The 23,641-nt window shown below is 35.7% G+C and overlaps 1 protein-coding gene across 3 annotated transcripts in view; it reads left to right on the top strand.

Moving 5' to 3' along the window:
* The first annotated feature begins 735 nt into the window (after positions 1-735).
* TUT7 (terminal uridylyl transferase 7) overlaps positions 736-23,641 on the top strand; it is a 33,952-nt gene continuing 11,046 nt past the window's right edge. Inside the window, exons 1-19 of one of the 3 annotated variants that reach the window (XM_088129834.1) lie at positions 737-894; positions 1,311-1,438; positions 3,691-4,206; positions 5,287-5,465; positions 7,045-7,161; positions 8,704-8,881; positions 9,235-9,323; positions 10,217-10,268; positions 11,004-11,073; positions 12,698-12,824; positions 14,205-14,324; positions 16,318-16,452; positions 18,056-18,236; positions 18,752-19,875; positions 20,487-20,637; positions 21,011-21,097; positions 21,342-21,442; positions 22,470-22,527; positions 23,446-23,549. In XM_088129834.1, coding sequence (XP_087985960.1) covers positions 3,711-4,206; positions 5,287-5,465; positions 7,045-7,161; positions 8,704-8,881; positions 9,235-9,323; positions 10,217-10,268; positions 11,004-11,073; positions 12,698-12,824; positions 14,205-14,324; positions 16,318-16,452; positions 18,056-18,236; positions 18,752-19,875; positions 20,487-20,637; positions 21,011-21,097; positions 21,342-21,442; positions 22,470-22,527; positions 23,446-23,549 — 3,369 coding nt within the window. In that variant the 5' untranslated portion in view covers positions 737-894; positions 1,311-1,438; positions 3,691-3,710. Of the gene's footprint in view, positions 895-1,310; positions 1,439-3,690; positions 4,207-5,286; positions 5,466-7,044; positions 7,162-8,703; positions 8,882-9,234; positions 9,324-10,216; positions 10,269-11,003; positions 11,074-12,697; positions 12,825-14,204; positions 14,325-16,317; positions 16,453-18,055; positions 18,237-18,751; positions 19,876-20,486; positions 20,638-21,010; positions 21,098-21,341; positions 21,443-22,469; positions 22,528-23,445; positions 23,550-23,641 lie in introns of all 3 variants that reach the window. The other 2 variants (XM_088129835.1, XM_007429240.4) reach the window with 2 other exon arrangements.

Here is a 23,641-nt window from a genome sequence, read left to right on the forward strand (position 1 = left end):
GGCATACATTGAGAGAAAACAATTATTTTCTATCAAGATAACTAGAGTAAGTGATTATGTTCTAACTTCAGAATTAGGATCAGACCTGCCTATATCTTCTTAAATACAATCTGAAGGAAGCATTTCACTCTGTTCTAGCCAGAAACCTGTATACATAGTAGTCAGAAAAAGCTACATATTCAGAGATATCTTTGCCTCTGCTGCATTCTGGAGAATCACCATGGCAAATAGGATTGGAAAGGCAGAGGTTAAATCCTTGGTCACTCATGGAAGTTTTCTGCTGTGGGGCCATTCGTTTCTCCTCTGCTTCATCTACCTTACAGGGTTAACGAAAAGGATAAAAAGGCAGGCTCTGAGAGCATACAAGCTGACTCTAGCTCTTTGTAGGCCAAAATTACCATGAGTAAATTTGCCTTAGATGTTTCGCAAAATGATTTTGCAACTATGCATTACGGACAAGAGTCGTTTGGAGGGGGAAAAAAAGCTCTTTCTTCTCTCGAGAGCGCCTTCACATTTTGCTACGTTTTTGGACTACGAGCTTCTTTTGCTCCTTGGACGCTGCCTCCAGTATCACGGCCGTTGTTCGAAGCAGTGACGAGTAAGAAAAACGGAAGAACGGCTCACCTGCCTCTAGTGTCATGGCGCCGGCAACGCGTGAGGTAAACAGAATGTGCCGGATGGAGCGAGGCCGGCGCGACCAAGGGTGGGCGGAGGAAGGAGCTGAGACGGTTTTGTTGTGCGACGAGGGCTGCTGCGGGCTTCCGCCTTGGCACAATGGACAGAGAACAGTAACCGAGGGGGAAGGAGCCGGCAGCGGCCGTGGCGGCGGGGCAGAGGGCGAGAAGGCACAACCAGCGAGCCTGTGGCCCGAAGAGCGGCTGTATCTCTTGTCTAGTAAGCTCAGCCTTGTCCCCTGTTGCCCCGTCTCTCCCGCCCCCATGGGCGGGGTATAGGGAGACACAGCTGATGCCCTCAACTCCCCACCCACCTACCTACCTGCCCACCCGGTCGGTGGGATTCCCTTTTGGGGGGAGGATGGGGTTTCCCCGACGCCAGTTTAAGAGTAGGTGGTGGAGGCGGACGTGAAGAGATAGGTTCTAGTAGTAAGGAAAGCGGAAGAGCCTCTCCTCCTTGGGCCTAAGAAATTACCTTGGTTGGAGCTCCTTCTCTTCCAGATGTGGGTGTTGATGCAGGAGAACTCACAAGTTGTCCCTGCTGTCATAGGCATTTTCGCAAATGTATTATGTAATCCCTTATCTGTTTAGCTTATTATAGTATACGTTTGATCAGCCTTTTTCAATCTCTTTTAGATTGCAAGCTCCATTCTCCCTAAGTAGATGGGTTTGAAGGATAGCGGAGGGATATGAAAAGCATTCCTGCAGATAATATACATTTCATTAGATTTAATCTGGCGCCATAAGAAAAGCACTTGTAAATGGTATGTTAGTTCCCTTCAGTGACTGGTAATCTTAGTTTCTGTTTTTACTACTTGTTAATCATAAATAGCAATGCTGTTTAGGAGAAAATAGCTATTTTCTTGTTAATAAAGTGACAGGAAAATGAACATCTTAGTTTATTTTATAGTGCCATTTATTGTATTTTGAATTATTATTAGAATAGCATGAGCAACAAAGAGTATTGCGACTAATGAATCTAATGTATGTATCTAATTAAATTAGCCCCAGCCTACACAAAGTTATGCCACTGTAAATATTTTGAGTTATATAGTTTTGGAAGAAGAGAGTTTGCTTTGTTCTTTCCTAAGATAATGCCATCCACTATGGACAGGATTACTTCTCTCTAGAAAGAATATACTGTATAGCTATCCTCATGGAACGTTTATGTGATTGTTTTGTGGAAAGAAAAATATAGGAGGCACAATATTATCCTGCAGACTTTGGTAATGCTGTTTACATTTGTTCAGGTGAATGTAGCCTTGACACTAAGGTGGAATTTGTTCTGCATTGTCTCTTTGCCATGTAAATATTTATTCTGAAAGATGTTTTAATAGGTCACATGACTTCCTCATTGGCTTTGGATGTTTCTAATAGGCAGCTCCTATGGCTAACATTTTTACTAGATAAACACATTTACTAATGTATTCTTGCTGCAATCCTGTGCATATTTTCATAGCAACAGGCACCACTATGCTCAGAGGGGCTCTATTTTCTTGTAAGCTTTGGGTTTCTGTTCTGTACCATAACAGCTTGGAAAAAAACTTCAAGCTATAATATCTTTCTAGAAGAATTAATTATTGTGTTCAAAGCAGTTACCTCGATCTACTAGTGTAAGATGGTGTAGAAATTAAGTTTTCGTGTTAAATAAAATTTATAGCATAACTTCAGTTTTTATTCTGTCAGATCAACATTCAGTGAGTATGTTTCAAGTTGCATGCACAGTGAATTATTTCATGAATGATCTTTTTTCCAAGAACAATTATCTTGGTTCCTCAAGAGTTAATGAACAGAGTAGAGTTGAAATATGTTTCTCTTACAATTTGAGTGCAATTATTGATTTGTGTTTTTAGCTGGTCCTATCTACCTGCATTTCTAATTGTCATTGATTCAGCAGCCTCAGAGCATTGCATAGTGTGATGAAATTTAGACTCTTTTCTGTAAGGTCAATAAGTGGAAAGACAGTGAATTAATTTAAGTCTGGATATGGATGACTCCCATCCCGGTGCTGAGAAGCTCACTTTTTAAATGATCTTGGTGACTGATGGTTGCATGGGGAGAGTGATATCATTTAATAACTTGTGACATAAGTCATTGGAGTGAATGGGATGGGGTTTTCAGGTGGTTTGCTTTTGGAGGCAGTTGAGCTACACATTGTTTTTATATAATTTTTGCCTGAAATTAGTGAGAAATCATACCTGAGTTTTTGTTAACCTGCTTATGAAATTTGGGGCTGCCAAAAAGGGCACTGGGGGCATATCAACATATAGTTGATTTGTAAAATTTTAAGATTGGTACCATTTCTCTCTAATTTCTGCCTCTTAGAAATAAATTCAAAATGTTACTTTAAAGTGCCACCACTGCATATTGCCACTTATCACCTTATTTGCTATATTAGTCTTTGGAGCTCAGTATTTTATTAGATATTGCTTATGCTTTCAAGGTCATTATTGGAGTAATGGATGTTGCAGAATGCTAGGCATGTATGAATATACACAAACACCATTTAAATGAGCTTTTAAAGGATGCAGGCTTCCAGGAGCATCTATTCAGCCTTCCCCAACTTGGTACTACCCAGGTTGCTGTGCTTACCATTCCCTGATTCCCCAGCCAGCATGTGCATCCCCAGCAAATCCGAAAGTATCAGGTTGGAGAACTTTGATTTATTTCATTTTAGTTTGCATAGATAAAATTATAGCACCCATCAGTATTAGAATATTTATTAATACATTTATTATGTTTGGGTGATAGCCTTTTATCTCAGTTTTCATAACATAATATATTCTGTTTTACATTATGTTTATTGCTAAACTTGGAAGAAGCAGTACAGTCCCATATGCTGAAAATATCTTGCATATGTGGATTGGTTGTAGTTTGCTTCAGGTGCCCCTGTGTCCTGATATATGGGATTGACAGTTTGAACTATCCCATATGTTTCAAGTTGGCTCTATCCTCTCCACAGCATCCTGCTGATCCTATTTTGAATTTTTATTTTATTTTTTTCCCTCATCCACAGGGAAAGAGTGAACAGTGATTATGATGGGCGATGCTACAAAATCTTGCTTTGCTAGACGTAATAAGGACCGAGGACTTATAAATGAGGAAGATTTCCAGAAGTGTGCTTTACGTTATGATTATCAAGTAATGGATGATTGTGGAAATGGACACAGTAGCAAAATGGACACCAGATTTGAAAAAAGAAAGGGAGCATCAAGTGACTATGGAACAAGTCCTAGAAAGGGAGCACATGCTGCTTTGAGCAGTCCAAATTCTTCAAAAAACATTATTTACAATCAAGGGGCAAGAATAAATGATACTTCAAAAGACCAAATTAAAATGTGGGTGTCTGACAACCATCAAGCTAATTCCAATAATTGGAGAGAATACAAATCGACAGGCCAGATACCTGTGCTTATCAAGACACGGAAAAAGTATTCTCATGAATGTGAGAGTCTAGGAGGCAGAAGTGGAAGAAGGCAGCTCCTTAGAGACCCAACAAGTGAAGATTTACCTGATAGAAAAGGAAATTCTGGTAATACATCTTTTGCTGATCTTCTGTAGATTTAAACTATTTCATATTTTTCTGCTTTCATTAAAACTGTTTTCATGATGGCTACAGTATATAGAGTTGCTCTTAGGTATCTTGTAAGCATCTTCTGTGCTACAACAATTCAAGCAGTTAATGTTATGAGATGATTGAATAATATGTAATATTGTTAACGTTACCACAGTTTTAGCTGATCTGTTACACCCCAATCTTAACTTCAGCTGGGGTTGCTCTGGCAAAACTGGAAGTTCCCTTGAAGAGAGTATAACAGTATGTTATATGAGGTAAGGGGGTGAATACTGCTATCCTCCCATCATGTATCAGTTACAACCATCATAAGCATTACTTTAAATATTTTAGGAATGACATCATTTCTGCAGGTTCGTTTATGTCATAAACAAAACTTCAAGTGCCAGTATCAAAACTGTGGCACCACCATGGGGAGTAAGCTATACCAGTCCTACTAAAATGAAGATGTCTAAAAGTAAGATAGTATTGCTTTTGTGCAAGGTTTACTCATTCCAGTGGATATAAGTTTGGCTTAATTCTGCTTTGGGTACCTTGCGTAAATAGACATCTGAGAGCTGCTTACAGTACATGGCCACTCCCAAATATTGCAGTGGTTCTCTTAAGAATTGAAATTTGTTTTTAAGTAAAAACTTCCTTTTTCAGGATTGCTGTGTTTTTCCTTTTCCATGTTGTATGCAGTATTATTCAGCATAACCTGATGTTAAGACATGAGTTTAAAGGTACACATTATTTTCAAACTGACAGGCTAAAAATTTAAAGCTGCATACCTACTAGAGATGTGAATAAACATGTACAGGACCGTGACTGCACTTTTATTTATTTTATGGATATCTTTTCTGTATCTTGTAGTCTCCCTAGTTGGGTCCACCTCCAGAGTTTTTAAACCATGACTGTATATTCCTTTTGACACTTCAGTATCTTATTGCTCAAGGTTTCTCAGCAAAGTTTTGCCATGTTATTAACATGCACTATGCTTATAAAAGTTAATTTATGCAACATACTTAAGGTAATTTCTTTTCTGATAACTAAAAAAAGAAATGAAGAAACACAGGAAACCCAGGAGATTGAGAAGAATAAAAAAAGAAGAGAACGATCAGGATGATGAAATGGATGGACCAGTTATAGATGAGTCTTTACTGACAGCAAAAGAATTACTGGGGCTGCAGCAGGCTGAAGAACGACTTAAGAGAGACTACATTTATAGACTGAGGAAGGTAATTAATATTTCTGCCACATACATGCGTATTTAAATGTGAACCAGGGTTGGGTAACAAATGTTAGGAATATATTAGGAAAGAAGAAAATCAACAAGTTTGGAGAAGCATAAGAGAATTGGCCTATTTGAGGATTATGGGGATTTGCTTTCTTATTATGATAAGTAGCAATTGTTTAGATAAGGAATTGATTATAAATAGTTACAAGTTTTGATTCAAATGTCTGGCAGGTGTATTAGAGTAACCTTTGAACATATGTTTGTAAACTTGTAGCAAAGTACCTAATAAATAGAAAAACTAATAAGAAAAACACTGTACTAGAATCATATCTTTAATACGACATTACATTTGTAGCATATGAATACTACCTTAAATACCCAAACTATAAATATTATATGCCAAGACTTATGCTCTAAATCAGCCTTCCCCAACTCACTTCCTTCAATATCTCTTGTATTACACTTCCAAAATTCCCAGCTCATGAGAAGTGGGAGTTGCTGTCCAACACAAATGGGAGGCATCAGATTGAAGAAGGCTAATATAAACAGTACCCACAGAGCATAGAATCTCAGATGTAACCAATACACAGTAATAGAATGACAAGCCAATTTTTAAAAACGTAATGATTCTGAGTTCTTAGGAGAACAAAAATGTAAGGAGACCAGTTCTGACAAAGTAGAGCAAACCAGAGGTAAGTGCAGGAGCCAAGTAAGTGCAGTTCGGTATAGTATGCTACAATATACAAGAAAATTGGTCGGTCTCTGCGAGCATTCTGAGGATCCTGGCTTACTATATTTGACTTTGACAGTATTTGCAGTTAAGATTGCTTAACTTAATGGGGGGTGGGGGGGGGGAGATGTATTTCAGTGTCTGTGTCCAGATCACATGGGAAAGGTGAAGTCATTAAATCAGCTAGAAACTAGGACAGACTCAACCATACTTTCAACTGGGAAACTCTGAGCATCCTAGACCAAGCTAAATCCAAAAATGCTAGGGAATTCCTGGAAACTTGGCACTCAGACAAATCAGCCATCAATAGACAGGTAAAGAGAAACCACATTTATGCACCATTCAAAAGAGACAATAAAAAAAGCTAAGAAGGAAACAAAAAAGCCAGAACACATCCTCTTCAGCAGCCAGCACCCAGATAAACAGGGAATAACAACAGACAAACAGTTAAGCAGAAAACAATACCCTAATCAAAGAACTACTAAGGAGTCAATCAAGCAGAGAAACAAGCAGAAAACAATACCCTAACCAAGGAATTACCAAGGAGAAAACCACCCCCCCACCAACATTGGCAGGGCAAATACTGTATATAAACGGAGCAAACCCCACATTCACTGGCACTGATGATGTTACCTAGTTGGGTTGTCTGCAAGCAAACAACCAAAATTAGCACCAAGGACTCCACAATTCAATCCTGCGCTACAGATATTCTCTTTTGGTACAGCTAGGAACTGGAATCTGCCCAGCTTTAATTGGGCAAGACAGCCAGTTCCCAATATGTTTTAATGGCTATGACTGTATGATTCTTCTTGACAAATATAATAAAAATCATGAATTATTTTTTCCTTAGCGACCTCGAAGCTACCCAACAGCTAAATATACTTGTAGATTATGTGACGTATTGATTGAGTCAGTGGCATTTGCTCATAAGCATATAAAAGAAAAAAGACACAAGAAAAACATAAAGGTGAGTTAATGACCAGTTAAAACAATAGCAGTATTCTGTTCTTCAGGTTATACAAAGAGGATAAACGTGGCCTTATTTGTGTTTTGGGTTTTTATGGACTAAAATACATTGATTTCCTCCCCCCTCTCCAATCTCCAGCTCCAGTCTGATCAACTCAGCTTTGGATCCAATGTTCACCTAATTGTAGAATGTAGCCCTTGATGTGCCACACAAAGCCCTATGCAACCAATGAGGTCAACAGAAACGGTGCACCATGCCAAACAGTCTAATAAAGAAAACTCAACATATCATGTGCCTGTGTGGCAATAATACCATCTTTCACAACTGAATAGAGATAGTTTCTTCTTTACTGCTCCAGCCAAAATATTTTAACATGTTCCCTGGGAAGTATAATTAAACACCTAGGGGCTCTTTTATCCTTTTATGTGTAAGTTGCACATTCTCATCTCAGCCCTTTTATCTTTATTTACAAGTCTGATGTCAAATCCATCATTTTTTTTATTAGAGATGCCTCTATGATTTTATTTTTTATTATTTACAATATTTATTCTGTCTTTCCATTTAAACATACTTGAAGTAACACTATTTTAACGCAGTAGAATATCACACTTTGAAAGAAATTAGAGCAGCAGATTAAAAACAGCAACTCATTCACCAAAGAGCTAGGCAGCAATCCATTCAGCAAGCTTAGTGCCTACTAGAAAAGATAGTGCAGAAAGGGTGGTCATTTAAAGGAGAAGGATACTTTCTGACAGCAGCTAATCTGTAGGATTGAAGGGGGCAAGCAGGAACATATTAGGAAATTTATTTGCATTGAATGGGAAACAAGTGTTTCTCAAATTCTCTGTCTATAGAGGCCTGCTCCCCCCCCTTTTTTTTGGTGTTTCATGATCTCCTGAAGATTATTATTTTGTCATAATTGTTTGGTCTGCTACATTGGCAGGGCAGCTACTGTTTTTGCTTGCTATACTTTTATTCTGTGTGGAATTTTATATTGCAAGGTTCTTGAGATAGAGACCTATGCTCTTTGTTATTACTCTTCCAGCTGTCATTTACATGAGCACAATGGGTTGGATCTAAATTCAGTCAGATTTAGAATTAAACCACTGAACTCAACAAGGTTAGAGTTAATTCTGAATCGAAATGTATTGATTTCACTAGATTTACTGTAATTGGAATCAGTAGGGTTGAGATTAATTAGTTCTGAGTTGAGATCTATTGATTTAGCTAGTTATTGTCATGACTAAATTTAGATCCAGTCTTTTGTATGTACTAGTAATATTTTATGTGTGCTCTCTCTTGCTTGCAAAAGGAATGTTTTTTGTGATTGAATGGGGACTTCTGTATTCTGATAATAATTTATCTTTTGAAGAGACAGATTGTAATCCCCTGTGAAGGTACATTTGAATTGATTGCTTTTTCCTACTAAGGTATGAAGGAAAATAAGGTAGTTTTATTAAGTGATCTGTGTGCTAGCATTGACATTCTTTAAATTGTTGAAATATTTATTTAATATATTTAGGTTACATTTTGTCTTTAAAGGAAAAGCAAGAGCAACAACTGCTGAATGCGCTTCCTCCACCAGCACCTTTGCAAATTGAAGCTATTGGTGTAGCCATTAAAAAAGTAGTAGAAGAGTTTGGATTAAATAATGAAGATGTGGAACAAAGGCTTGGAATCAAAACTGCTATGGAAAATATATTTCATCAAAAATTGCCAGGTAATTATTATTATGATTATTGTACATAGATTTTTATTTTAATAACTTTTAACATGTTAGGGCTTGTGAATATTTTCCCTGTATCTTAGGCACATAATGCAAAATACAAGCTTAAAACTGTAAAATAGATGGCATTTTAATGAAAAAAGGAACAAAATGATTTGATATAGGCAAAGTTTAAGAAGGTCTAAATCTTGTCTCTTAATTACTGATGAGCTAACTTCAGAGGGGTTTCAAAAGTTGAGCCTCTTATAATCCTTGTTAAAAATCGTGGGTTAGACTGTTTTGGAGAACAGTGGGCTTCTCATGGTTTTTCAGCTTGATTTTAACATTCTCATTTTCTTTCATTACAGATTGTTCTTTAAGGTTGTATGGTTCTTCCTGGAGTAGATTTGGCTTTAAAAATTCTGATATAAATCTGGATATCCAGTTTCCAGCCAATGTAAATATGTTAATCTCATTAGCAAATACTGGATAGAGTGGGTTGTGGCAGGTTGGCTCTTAAATCTATATTTGTGCCATACTGATATTATAAACAGCATGCATTAAAATATCAACTTTGGGAAATGTGTTTGTTTGAGACATTGATTTACATTTTGAGAAATAACATGTTCCTACTTGTTCAGCAGAAGTATTTACCAATATTTTTTTGGACCTGTATATACTTATGGATTGCATGTAATAGTGTTCTTCTATCAATATAAAATGTACCACTTTTCAACCAGTTGTTTCTTCTTCTGGAGTTCTTCACATGATCTAGAATCTGGTCTAGATGGATGAAGAACTCTTTGGAGCCCATTTGATCTGCAAGGAAAAGGATAAGAGAAGCTTCTGCTGTATGAAAGGAAGACTGTTCACATTAACTTAAATCAAATCCTATTGGTATAAACTGAAATTGAAAATAAATTTTCCTTGTATTTATCAGGGCTGTGCACACTCTGAGAATGATCAAAAAGTTATTCATATCTCATGCAAATGCAGTACCTATCTGCTATTCATTAAAAAAATAGACATCTTTTTAAGACTCTACATGAGCCTAAAAATGCAACTTTTAGAGGAGTCACATTTTTGGGGGTACTTGTGGATCCTTGACACAAGACAGGTTGCTTCAATAAATTACAGTGAACAGTTATGTTAGAACAGCTCTAACATTTATTAGAAGAAAGTAATTTTATACTATTGCTATATTTTCAAAAAGGATACCACTAGATGGATTATTTTAAATGAAAAGAGATTAGAAAATCAGTTGTTCTGTTGGACTAATATTTTGAAATAATTCTGAAAAATACTTAAGAAAATGTCAAAATTATGTAACTTTTGTTCTGCTCTTCCTAGATGTCCCAACCAGATGTTCTCTTACTCGTACAAGAAAGCCTGAAGAGCAATGGTAAGGTATTCAATCTATACTTAGCTTTTTCACCCCCTGACATAAAAAAAATAGCATTCCTTTGCACTCATGGAAAAATTAGTTGTGGATAGGTGGTAGATCAGAAGGATTAGATTGGATCAGAATTTCTCTCCATTAATGAAAGGCTTCCTCTGCTGGCCAAATAAATAAATTAAGGAAGAAGATCCTTGCTTGGAGGAAAGGAAATTTTTGCTCATTTCTCCTTTTCCTATAGCCCCTAGCCTGCTGTGATACATTGTTCTGAAGGGTTCTCAAGCTTTCAGGAAAAGATATTCAGGATGATTAAGAGGATCAGAGAATTTAAGGAGTTGGTTTCTTTCCTCTGTGCCACTGCTTAAGTTGTGAAAGACCAAGCATATATTTTATGTAACTTTTTAATTTTAAACATTTGAAAGTGTACTCTGTTTCATTTTTTTATAATCTAAAAATAAATGTGTATTACTATTGAAATTGAAGTTCATGTGTTAATGTTTGTTTACCAATTGCAATAAACTATATATATCAAAAAGTTACCATGTGGGGTACAAACACATGAAAGTTTCAAATAACAATCCTATACTGTGATTTCACTTGTTTCATGCAAATTACATCCATGTGAGTCTATCATTAAACTACAAGAAAGGAAATATACATTTTCTGTTTCATTTTTCCTTAATGAGAGACATATTGTTTCTTTTGGTACCATAATTAATGTGGCTTTCTTTTTTCCCCTAGAATCTTTTATTGATGTTGATGCAGATTTCCATGCTAAAGTGCCTGTAGTGGTGTGCAAAGAAAAGCAAAGGTCTCAGCGAATTTGTTCTTATAGTGTATAATAATGTAAATTATATATGCCCACATCTAAATTACCATTTTTATTAAATAAATTCAAGGAGCTTGGAATTGGAAATCCAGTTAGGGAAAGTAAAATACTTGCTTAAAATTTCACTTGGCATTCCATAATTATAGTGACTGGGTTGTCCTGACCTTATTCTTTTTAGTTGCACTTTATATGTTTTTAATTGCATATTATAATTGAACAGATTATATTTATTACAGTTAAGAATAGTACTTCCTTATTGATTCTAGTAAGCTTAAAATGTTATATTAATGTAAGCCATAGAAATCTTATTCTGAAATATTTACCTACTAGAACTAAAACTACTTGTAATGGGTAATCATATTAACACTGTTTCAGATCAATGGTATACAGTGCTAAAGGCATAGGACCAGGTTGTCGGAGGAGCTGTCTCGCCCCCGTTATATCCGCCTGCCCCGCTTGGTCTGGCAGAAGGGGCATGTTGCAGACCCCACCAGTCAAGGAATTACAGCTGGCAGGGTCTAGGAAGAGGGCCTTTTCTGCCATGGCCCCCGCCCTGTAGAACAGCTTACCACCTGAGATGCAGGCTGCCCCCACTCTCCTGGCCTTCCAAAAAAGTGTAAAAACATGGCTATGCCAGATGGCCTGAGGGCTTGATGGGGGCTCGCATTGTTGGAATTGGCTGGTGCGATGATCGATACTGTTCCCCCCATCATCTTGAATTGTATATAGGTTTTTTATATAGAATTGTTACTAGTTATTTTAATGTGGATTTTAATATTTTTATTGTTTTTATTGTTTCGGATTTTAATTGTAAGCCACCCAGAGTCACCCTCTGGGGGAGATGGGCAGCATATAAATTTAATAAATAAATAAATAAATAATGGACAAATAGACATGATATTTAGTTAAACATTTCTCAAATTCCTTGATTCATCTTTAACTGAATGCCATCCCACTAGGCTGTTCTGATACAAACCCTAATTAATAATTTACATGTAAGCTTATATACTATAATCAAACAACAAAAGTTAGTATCAGATAATTCCAAAGAACTATAATTGTAATTGTTCATATATACAATGGATCTCTGGATAGACTTCCAATACACGTTAATCTAGCTATCTCATTTAGCTTGAAATAAAAAAATGCTATTTTTCATACAAGGGTCTTGCCCAGAAGCTAGCCAAATGAAGAATGTTCATTTCAAATAATTAGTTTTTAAACTTTGATGTAGTTAAATGATTTAAAATATCTCCATTAGATTTTAATTTATTTTTTTCTTGTTTGCTGACTTGAGTCTGCTCCTGGGCAGGGAGATGGAATCTATAGCAGTAACACCACCAATAACCACAGTAGCAGCAGCAAATAAAGTTCTTTTCAATATACTGGGCAAAATCACTACTGGTTGTCACTGAACAGAGAGTTCTGCTCATGATACTGCATCATTCTGATTTCTACCAGAAGTTACTGCAGAAAAGAGATGAAAAGAATGCAGCATTGTTCTTTTTCACAACAGCCACTCATTTCCAGTTGTGTATACTTCTGGCCTCATTTTGCATATTCCAGAGTGAGAAAAACATTTATGTTTCTGTCTTTATCATTCTAGTGGCCTTGTTTGCAGAGTAAGTGCAGGAAATGATAATGCCTGTCTGACGACAAATCATTTGGCTATGATTGGAAGATTAGAACCTCATCTTGTGTCCCTAGTCATTGCTTTCAGACACTGGGCCAAGGTAGGTTTGATTTAGTAGCAAAGCATGTGTATTAAAATATAATAAAATATTTAATCAATATGTAATCAGTCTGTTTTGGAAAAAGTAAGAAAATGCATCCCATAGATGTTGGGCAATATTTCTACTCCTGCAAAGGGATTTACCCTTCCTTTAGCCCTCCAGTCTGCTTCAGAAAACCCGTAACCTGGAACCAATTTTGCTGGCCTTCTATAGGGCTAAAGAGAGATGCTTAAATTGTTCCATTAGTTGTGCCCTTTGGCTATCTTTTGATCTCTGGAACATAATTTAAAGGCTGAGGCCTCAAAAAAAAAAAAAAGTCCATCCTAGAAATCCATGTAGATGTGCGTTTTGGGGGGTAATTGGCTATCATTTTGTTAATGAAGGGAAGAAACCAAGAGTTGCTCTCTGTTCCTTAGGGCTTCTAACTGCAAATAATGCATCTCACATAAGGATGACTATCTATTTTAAAGACAGCAGCTAAATATTATCAATTTTCTTTATTAATCATTGAATACTAAATACATTCATGAGAAGAATGTATTTGTGATCCTAAAGTAGTTTAGGGGAGGGTAGTGTTGGTGGCTGTTCTGGATTTTGAACTTTCTTCCCAAAAGCAAACATAATTTTGTTGGCCAGCAGAGATGTTTTTGTTGAGATAGACTTTTAAACTTTTACACTAATGTGAGTCTTAATTATAACAGAATAGAAGGATATGGAAGTAATAAATAAAATTAATAAAATCAACCTATTGAAATTATGGGATTTAAGCATTTTCTGGATTGTGCTGCTTTGCCAGAATGTGACACACACACACACACACATGTACGCGCACACACACCATTCATTTCCAAACGATTGTCATTGGATGTCTTAATTTTCTTTTATCCCACTCTATTAGGGTTTCTCTCAATCTCCATAGTACTTTCTTATATAGAGGACTAAAGTAGCTTTAAATAAACACTGTGCAGTACAAACAATGCAGTATTTCAGCTGTAAATGAATGCTTCATTCTGTCAACCTTCTAATACTTAAATACGTCCTTTAGCTGTTTCTTGTATTAAGCTTATGAGACTGGTTATATAGCCTGGTGAAAAGGAGCAGCCAATGTCTGCCATGCTTATACAACCATCTGGCCCTAGTAGAAGTGGGGTTATGAAGACAAATAGGTACTGTGCCATGGGCCAATATATAAAATTGCTCTAGCTGTATGTGACTGTGTTACTCCAAAGTAGAAGTATAGAATTGTGTTTTCAGTTTGCCTAGTAATATATTTAAATAATTTTTCTAGTAAAGGTTTGATTAGTTTCTTCAAATTAATGAACTGTCAGGTTGGAATGTTTGATAATGGCACTTTAATATATGTTTTTCTTTCTTTTTCAGCTATGTTGTATAGACCATCCTGAAGAAGGCGGTTTACCACCTTATGTATTTGCTCTAATGGTTATTTTCTTTCTGCAACAAAGGAAAGAACCTTTTCTGCCTGTCTATTTAGGATCATGGGTATGTGTCTATAAGAAATTCTTAAATACAGGTAAAATGTTTTCAGTTCATGTTTTCTTTGTATAAGTTTGAGATAATGAATTCTTATTTTTTCCAAAAAAAGAGGGAGAACGTTACTTATTTACTATTACTTGTACACCACCTATTACATTGATTCTAAATGATGCAGTTCAAAAACAGTGAAACATCAATAAAATCAGTTAACAGCACTATAACAGTTCATTAGTTAGTTAGTCAGACAGACAGACAGACAGACAGACAGACAGGCAGCTCACTGGCCAGGCCCATGGGCCCTGCATGAAAGTACTGGCAGCTTATATAGTGCCCTCCCCTCCAAAAGCTCTGTGAAAAGACATGGTCTTAATTGTTTTTCTAAATGATAGCAGAGTAAGAGCCATTTTACTCCAGAGCAGGAAAGTCATCCTCTGGGCTATCATTCCTCTTAATTCTGTATGGAATGAGACCCTTAGCATGCCCTCTTTGAGGGCATATATTGATGGCACATTCTACTTGGACCGACAGTCCCACAGGTAGCAAGGATTCAAGCTATAATGGTTTTTATTGGTGAGAAACAGTTACTAAATGACCTAAAGTTGGGAATGAATAGCAGATCACAAATGATAGTGAAATCTCACTTCCATGGGTTCAGAAAATTATGACCTAAATATTAGCTGAGACCTATTGTAATGGAGACATTTTGTTCATTTTTAAAGTTATATGCTGGATTCAGAATTAAAGGAGCTGGGCTATAGCTTCTTAAGTTATTAGAGCCAAGTTGCCATCTTTTATCTGAACATGCTGATCAATTAAGATCTTAAAATAAGATCCACTTTCATGTGTCTTCATGTTTAGATATTACAGCACATGCTCTAGAGAAAATATCCTTTGGGGGATGGTCTCCGACTTGTGGAATTCCTTTTCAAATCAGTTGTTTTAGTACTATCACTATATTTAAGGTACCAAGAAAAGGCTGCTCCATTCATTCTTCTTTAGCAGTTGTTTTCATTTAAATCGTTCATTATATTTGTTGATTTGAATGCTATTTTGAGAAAAAAATGAGCACTTTTTTTTCAAATTCACAATGAAGAAAGTATAACTTTAATAGCATAAAGAATGGCCAATGACACTGTTAATAAAAAAAATGATGTAGAAGACAAAAAATCATGGCTTCTCATATATATTGACAGTCTAGATTGGCTATGATTATAGAGGACATACTTGATTGATAGTGGAAAAACTGGAAAACATGTACAGTGTACATTAAAATATAGTCAGATGTAATAAATAGGAATTAGAAACGATAATATCTTTACATTATTGTGATGGAGTGTGAGGGTGACCTTGGAAGATGAGAGGAGGGGAAAGAAATGCCGCCTAGGGAATAATTAGATAAAAGAGAAAGGAGTCCACAACAGAGTAACGGCCAGAGAAAGAAACTTAGGAAGGACCCACCCTAACTACTCAGGCAGTAAATAGGGAGGGTGGGAGATTTGTACTTTCAGACTTGCAAGATTCTGTTAATGTAGCCTTACAATAAAGTAGAATTAGCTCATCTAGTCATGTTTCCTGTCTGGTTTACCTGGGAGGGCTGACATCAATCTTGCAACTCTAAAGTACAAATCTCCCACCCTCCCTATTTACTGCCTGAGTAGTTAGGGTGGGTCCTTCCTAAGTTTCTTTCTCTGGCCGTTACTCTGTTGTGGACTTCTTTCTCTTTTATCTGATCGTTCCCTAGGCAGCATCTCCCCCTCCCCCAATCTTCCAAGGTCACCCTCACATTCCATCACAATTATATAACTCTTGGGTATTTCATCATCCAAAACATCACATCCGGATTTTTGAAAAAAGGCTATAGGAAAAAAGAGAATTGGCCAAAGTAGTGTCCTGGAGCAGGAGTGAAATCTTGGTCCATATTTAAAAAGTTTCTGTTCTTAATGCTGAGTTTTCTTCTGAAGGAATTATTTCTAATGATTACTTTTTTTTCTAATGCTAGATTGGAGGATTTTCATTAAATAAATTAGTGAATTTCAATCTTAAAGAAGTTGAAAATAATACTGTGGTCTGGGAACACAGCCCTGGTATTGATGATCCCACTTCTTCAAAGGAATTTTCTCCTAAAAGGGGAAAGGTATGTTAATATATTAATTGTAAGGATATAATGTTTTAAATGTACATTTTAAAAAAGTATGTGCTGCTGATTTTTAATGAAGTAGGCTTTAATTAACTGATTGCAGTTCTCAATATTAAAATAATATCATATCATTGCCATCAAATAATTGTGGGTATTAGTAAAAAAAGAAGTCTTACAGTGGAGCATTCCAATTAATTAAACATATCTTGATGACCAGTGCAGTATGGAATTTGTTTTGGGCCCAGGTATTCAGGACCAGCGAATTGAAAAACCATGGAATCTGCAAATTAGCATGAGAAACAAATACTGTATTTAACAAGTGTAATATACTTTTAAAGAACGAAGTAATTGATATATTTAATAAGTTGTATAATAATTTGTCTGAGTTCAGAGCTGAGTACATACAAAGATACAGAAGCTAGAATTCACCATGTTATAATTAAAATAGAAGTATACCAATTAACTATGCTAATATGCCTGACATATTTTGCCACCTTAATTTTGGTTAGATACTTGAATAATTTTAAGTGTAAGCTAAATCACAGTTACTTTGAAAAGGAGAATATAATCATATCAATCATTAATAAAAGCCACATTTTTTCCAGAGTAACTGCTAATCAGGGTACTTCCTGTAGGACAGATGATAGCCAGTGATGCTGTGGTATGGGACAGTCAGCTGGAGTAAGCTTTAGGGAGGTATTTGTCAGCCTGCCTTCTCTCTGTTCTAGGATTCTTTCCTTAGAGCAGTTGATGACAAGGGTCCTATGGGGAGGAGGAACTGTCCTAATGGAGAAGACTATGGAGTCATCTTTGCCTCTCTGTTTCCATCTGTTTACAGATGTAGAATAAATCATAACACCATTGTGCTAGTTTTCTTGAGTACTCTTGGGGTACATATGCTGTGTCCCTCAAAAGTACAACTTAAATGTTTTTGACAGAAATTATATATTTAACTGTAGCAATCTGTTTCACAACAGAGCTTTTATCAGACCTCTGGTACTTGAAAGAAATCTAGTCTGATCACATGAGTATCTTTCCTAATTTGTCTGCAGTATTTTATATAAGTATAAATACTTTATACTTATACTTTATATATAAGAGCCAGTTCCTTGTAGTGGTTAAGGTGCTGGCCTAGAAACTAGGACACTGTGAGTTCTAAGCCTCCCTTAGGCATGAAAGCTGGCTGGGTGACTTTGGGCCAGTCACTCTTTCTCAGCCCAACCCAACCATAGGGTTGTTGCTGTGGGGAAAACAGGAGGCAGGAATATTAAGTATGTTTGCCATCTTGAGTTATATATATAAAAAAGGCAGGATAAAAATATCATCATCATCATTGTCATCTTATTTAAGAACAAATCTCATTGAATAATAAATACCCAAGATTGCACCACTCAAAAATTCTTGGATCTTTTATTTAATAATATTTAGCTGAGTATAGACATTTCCTTTTCTATTTATTTATTTACTAGATGTTTTTAGTCATTAACTGGAACTTGATCTTTAAAAAAAAATTATTAAACAATGGTATAGTCATATTTTTCAGCTTCCAAGTATGAGTTCTAGGTAAACACAGTGACTCAATTTTTGCTTTAATTGGCAGGTTCCTTTAGTATTTGATTCAGATCACCAGTGTTCAGTTCCAGTTGGACAGCTGTGGGTTGAACTGCTTCGTTTTTATGCCTTGGAGTTTAATCTGTCTGACTTGGTGATAAGTATACGTCTCAAAGAAAAAGTGTCTCGTGAATCCAAGGACTGGCCTAAAAAGCGAATTGCTGTGGAAGGTATATTAAATAGATTAGCTTGCCAGTGCTTAGTTATGTTCAATGTGGGAGAAACGTATGTCATTATGTATTAAGAATTAAAAGATAGAACTCAATAGTATTTCTGGTCACCAGGTATAATTTCTACTGATGAAACAGGAGGGTGCAGTTCCCTAACATTCTCAAAATATACCCTGTAGAATCCCACCCAGAGCAGATTTTGAAGGCATGTTTCTGTTTTGATTTAGTGGGGTTCAATACAATAAAATGTGGGAATTCAGACTTCTGGCCTGTGGAACAACCATTAAATTGGTTCTCATGATCATTGTCTCCATGTTGCAAATCTTAAATGTTCATTTCATGGTCATGTGAATTGGGTGATATACTTCTGTGGGTTTCTCAGCCTAATGAGTTGTTTAAAAAGCTTGATGTGAATTAGTTCCTATTCTTGTTTGGTTAATAAGTTTAAAAAAATGAAAAAAGAAACATAATATTTTACCTATTGTAACACTTTTTACCTGTTTTTTTCCCCTCAGATCCTTACTCTGTAAAGAGGAATGTGGCAAGAACTCTTAATAGTCAGTTAGTATATGAGTATATACTTCATTGTTTACGGTCAACTTACAAGTATTTTGCCTTGCCTCATAAACAGAGTACAAAAAACAACCAAAAAAGATCTCTAGAGTGCTCAGTACTCCTAGAGCCTGAGAGGAATGCCTTTAAGCAAACAATCCCTGATATAGAAAATGTCCATAATGAAATGGAGAAAACTGTAATAGACAGCTATATAACTACTCCCAAGAAAAGTTCATATTTTCCTCAAGAACATATGTGTGATCCTTCTCAGGTATTCATTGATGAAAGCTTTGTGGAAGAACAGTTGGCAGATGGTGTAGAACATTTAGGAATTTCTTATGAAGACTCAGACTGCATAATTGAAGAATTCATTTTGGGTGACAATGAGGAATTTAAGCCAAGCTGTGAGGAGACTGAGAGTGGAAATGAAGAGGAGGAGGAGGAAGAGGAGAAGAGACATGAGCAGGAACATTTGGATACTAACCAAGGTTTGGATGAAGACAGTGAAAGTGGAGATCTTGCTATTCCAATTAGTGGGCATGATGTTGAAACTGACAGCATTTCTGATTTGGAAAATTTTCAAACTACAGTAGCTGCCCTTGATGAATTTGGTTTAGAAGTGAGTAGTATTCCAAATGATAAACTTGACATTGATGAAGAAAGCACAGAAGGTACTGATGAACTGGATGATTCCCTGATCAAACTGGAACAGCCAACTCAGGAACAAGTATCTGAAATGGATAACTCTGAAGAGGAGGAGGAGGAGGAGGAGGTAGAGGAAGAAGAGGAAGAGCATAGTATCAAAAACCAGAGACAACATGAGAACATAATCAATACTGAAGATGAGCTGGACAATACATACACTGGATCTGGTGTTGAGGAGCCTCTTTCAGAAGAGGAAGAATTGCTTATATCTCATGGGGACATTGAGCTAAGGAAGAGAGTAGATGAATTTTCAAGTGTAGATTTGTACAAAGAAGATCCTGAAAAAGAAGTGCTTACTGAAAGTAACAAACCAGTAGACCAAAGTAATAGGTCTGAATTCTTCTATGAGTTTAATAAAACTGCTTTCACAAAAGGCAAGGTAATAGCACCTATATATCAAAGTATTACTTATCATATAATGCTTTAATTCCAGGACAGGCTTATCTGTAGAGATAGGACTGACACCCACACTAGAAAAATGTGCCCTTCAAATTCTGGATGGAAGAATCTGAATTAAAATGTGATTTAAAGCAGTTTCCACCCCATGGAAATCCAACTGAATCCTGAAATATTTATTGCTGCCAGTTTGTATTCACTGAACTTCTGTCTCCTGTTAAAGTAGGTAGAAAAACACAGCAGGCTTCATGTTATCTTTCATCTTTGATTACAATAGTGCAATGTGATGCATAAGCTATTCATGATTTATTCAGTCACTGATTTCCTAAGCAGCTGAGAAGTGTGGGCTCATGCAGGAATTAGAAATATTCTCATCCCTACGTGTATCCTAACCACTTAGGTTAAAACAGAGGTTGGCTATTTCAGAGTATGAAGCAAAAGTGTCAGACCAAATTGAGATATTAAAGTTCTACTAAATACTTGCTCTGAAAGGTTAGAAGACAGTTTACAGCTCATTTTAAAAATATGCTAGCTGGTATTATAAATTTGAGAGAAGAGACATATTTAGATAAATCCTCTTTTCTCTTGATGTAGACTCCTACAGTTGTGTGCAGCTTATGTAAGCGAGAAGGTCATCTAAAGAGGGACTGTCCAGAAGACTTCAAAAAAATTGAACTGGATCCTTTGCCACCATTAACATCCAAATTTTCCAGTATTTTGGATCAAGTGTGCATCCAATGTTATAGTAAGTTGGAAGAACTGTATTTTAGCTACACATTTATTAATTTTACAAAAAGAGTATTAATAGTTTCCTGCAACTATATTCTACTTGGAATATAGGGGTTTACTTATGAACAGAAAAGAAAGATGTTGGCCTATTTCTCTGCTGCCAATTATGCAACAATTTTTTATTTGAATTTTCAGGTCAAAGCTTGCCCTGCTATAGAGATTGTGCACAGATCTGTGTTGCTAAAAGTCTACTGCTCTGTGCTGATTTACTCTTAATATTTTTATTTGTAAAACTATTTCAAAATATTAGAAGAAAGGTTTGCTGTGTGTCTCTCTCGCTTGCTGCCACAATTCCATTTCTAAGTGAATGTAAATTGTGTTTTCAACAGAGGATTTTGCTCCAAATATTATAGAAGACCAGGCTCGGGAATATATAAGACAAAATCTTGAAAGTTTCATCCGACAAGAATTTCCAGGTACTACTTGTAGTTAATTTTTTTCTTCATTTTTAAATTTCAGAGATTTAAAGTGATTTTTATTATTTTCATCTAAATCCAGTTTGTACAGAATGTGTTACTTGACAGACATAAAAGCATACAATATTTTTCTAACAGAACTCAGTTTTCTTATATTTTTCAATAGCCTGATGTTAAAGCATGTATTACTAATTATGCTAAAATTTTGTGTAAATTAGTCACATATATATATCCTCCTTTATAGGCACCAAATTAAACTTGTTTGGGTCTTCAAAGAATGGATTTGGCTTCAAGCAAAGCGATCTTGATATTTGTATGACAGTTGATGGTCTGGAAACTGCTGAGGTAGCTTGTCGATATGGACAATTTGATGAACAAAAATATATGTTGTATGTGTCTTTTTTGTTTTCTAAGCTGCTAATGTTCCATGTTTGTGCACAGATATATTTGGTTATCCATCATTATAGTTCTGGTATACAGGTTAGGCACCAAAATACATTTACTAAAAAAAAAGTCTCAGCACAGTGTTCTACTCTCTGTTTTTCAATACTCATAGTTATGTACTGTAAGAAAATAGAGGCTGATAAATGAGATTTACTGTTTTTTCCATTCATATAAATTTAGAAAAATTGTGGCTTTTCATTCAGAACAGGTGTTCAGGTATGACATAACACTGCTGTAGCTGCCTTAATATCAATGTAAAAACAGTGCACTGCTTGAGAAATGTTAGAAAAATATTGACATCCAAATCATATGGATTGTTTGTTACTGTTTTGATTGCTTGTGTTGTCCTTGGCAATTATTTCAGATGTGAGACATCAGTGGGAAGAGAAGCCTCATTGTGGCAATTTGCACTCTGAAATAAATGTGTAAATTAAGCTGTATTTGGAAGAAAGGCTGTTCTTTGAGAAGAGAAAAATAATCTATATTCAACTGTTTACAGTGCAGGGTGTTCTGATGCCCTTATCCAATAATATACAGTGCCGGCACTATCTTAACCTTTACATCTCTTGCAACAGAAGAAAGAGAAATGCATGGTTGCATTCTTTTTTCCGCTCCTTACTAAATTTAACAGGTCCTTGGCAATTTAAATATTTGCAACATTTGGGTCAGGACTGTGAGATGCTTACATTTTCTGACACCAACTTTTCTGTGAGTTACATATACCTGCAGTTTCAAAATCAGAAATGGATTAGAAACAATATACAGGTCAGTACCTAGCATTGTTAAGGCATGCTTCAAACATAATTTCAGGTACTGAAATTGAATCTGTGCATGCTGCAAAGAGGGTGGAGATCTGTTAAATGCATAAGTTTATTTTCTTGGATATAAATTTTGTCAATATACAAGGATTTTTTTCCCCCTATCACAGGGACTTGATTGTATAAGAATTATTGAAGAACTTGCAAGAGTGCTGAAGAAACATTCAGGTAAACATCTGATTCTGCAACATTAAAATGCTGTGTTGGCTCATGAAAGGAGTTAAATGTAGGTTCTGGTCCTTAGATTTGAAATAATGTTACTTTGTTTACATAAACATTTGGATTTATTCTTTAAATAGCAGAAATGCTGACCAACAGCTGTATCCTGAACTGGTCACTTTTCCATAATTCAGAATTCAAAATGCATTCAACTGGTTTCTGATGCAGTTATTTGTGTAATATTTTGACAATCTCATTTAGGAAAAAAAAAGTTTTAAAATCTTTTTGATTGCATATTGTTCTTACGTTCCAAAAGAGAGCGTAGTATTTGTGTCCTTCTCAAATGCCTGATTCTTCATTCAGATTATTTCCTAAAGTTTGAACCAAGTTTTACCAATTTTGTTATAGCTAATCATATTGATTGATTGTTTATGTGCTAATAGTATTAGGAAATATATATATTAGATCATAGGATTTTTATTAGCTTCCTTGTAAAACTTGATTCACTGAAACTTCTTGCTTTAAGATAATTTTTTTCATATCAACATCTTTTATACGGTTCTGTCTTATCAGAAACCACATTCTACTTACATAGTATGTTGACACTGTCTTTTCTCATAACTCAGTGCACTGAATGCATTTTTGTTGCTATGAAATAGCAGAAAAAGACTGGAGTTACTCTGTCCATTATTGTTTATTTATTTTTATAGTGAAGCATATCTTGACAATTTTCCAAGGATTCCTTAGAATACAGTTAGAAAAACATTAGATCAAAATAAGGTCTGTTGAATTAACTGAGGCTTACTGTTAAATAAGTATGTATATTGTTGTAGCTTAAGCTTCATTGTTTAATTAGTATGCTGGATTGTAATTCTAGTATTGTCATTAAGTTCACTTGAAGTAAAAAAGTAGTTTTGTACCTCATAGGTTTAAGAAATATCTTGCCCATAACAACTGCTAAAGTGCCAATTGTCAAGTTTTTTCATGTCCGAAGTGGCCTTGAAGTAGACATCAGTCTGTACAACACATTGGTAAGAGCATTTACTAAACTGAAATATAAATGTTTCTTTAGTCATTGGGATTTTTTTATAAATAGGAATAGTTCATGGCTCCAAGGAAAAAT

Source organism: Python bivittatus, unplaced genomic scaffold, assembly GCF_059951505.1.
Source record: "Python bivittatus isolate LINGU-HERP-01145 unplaced genomic scaffold, Pbiv_v1 ctg000850_np1212, whole genome shotgun sequence".
Lineage (NCBI taxonomy): Eukaryota > Metazoa > Chordata > Lepidosauria > Squamata > Pythonidae > Python > Python bivittatus.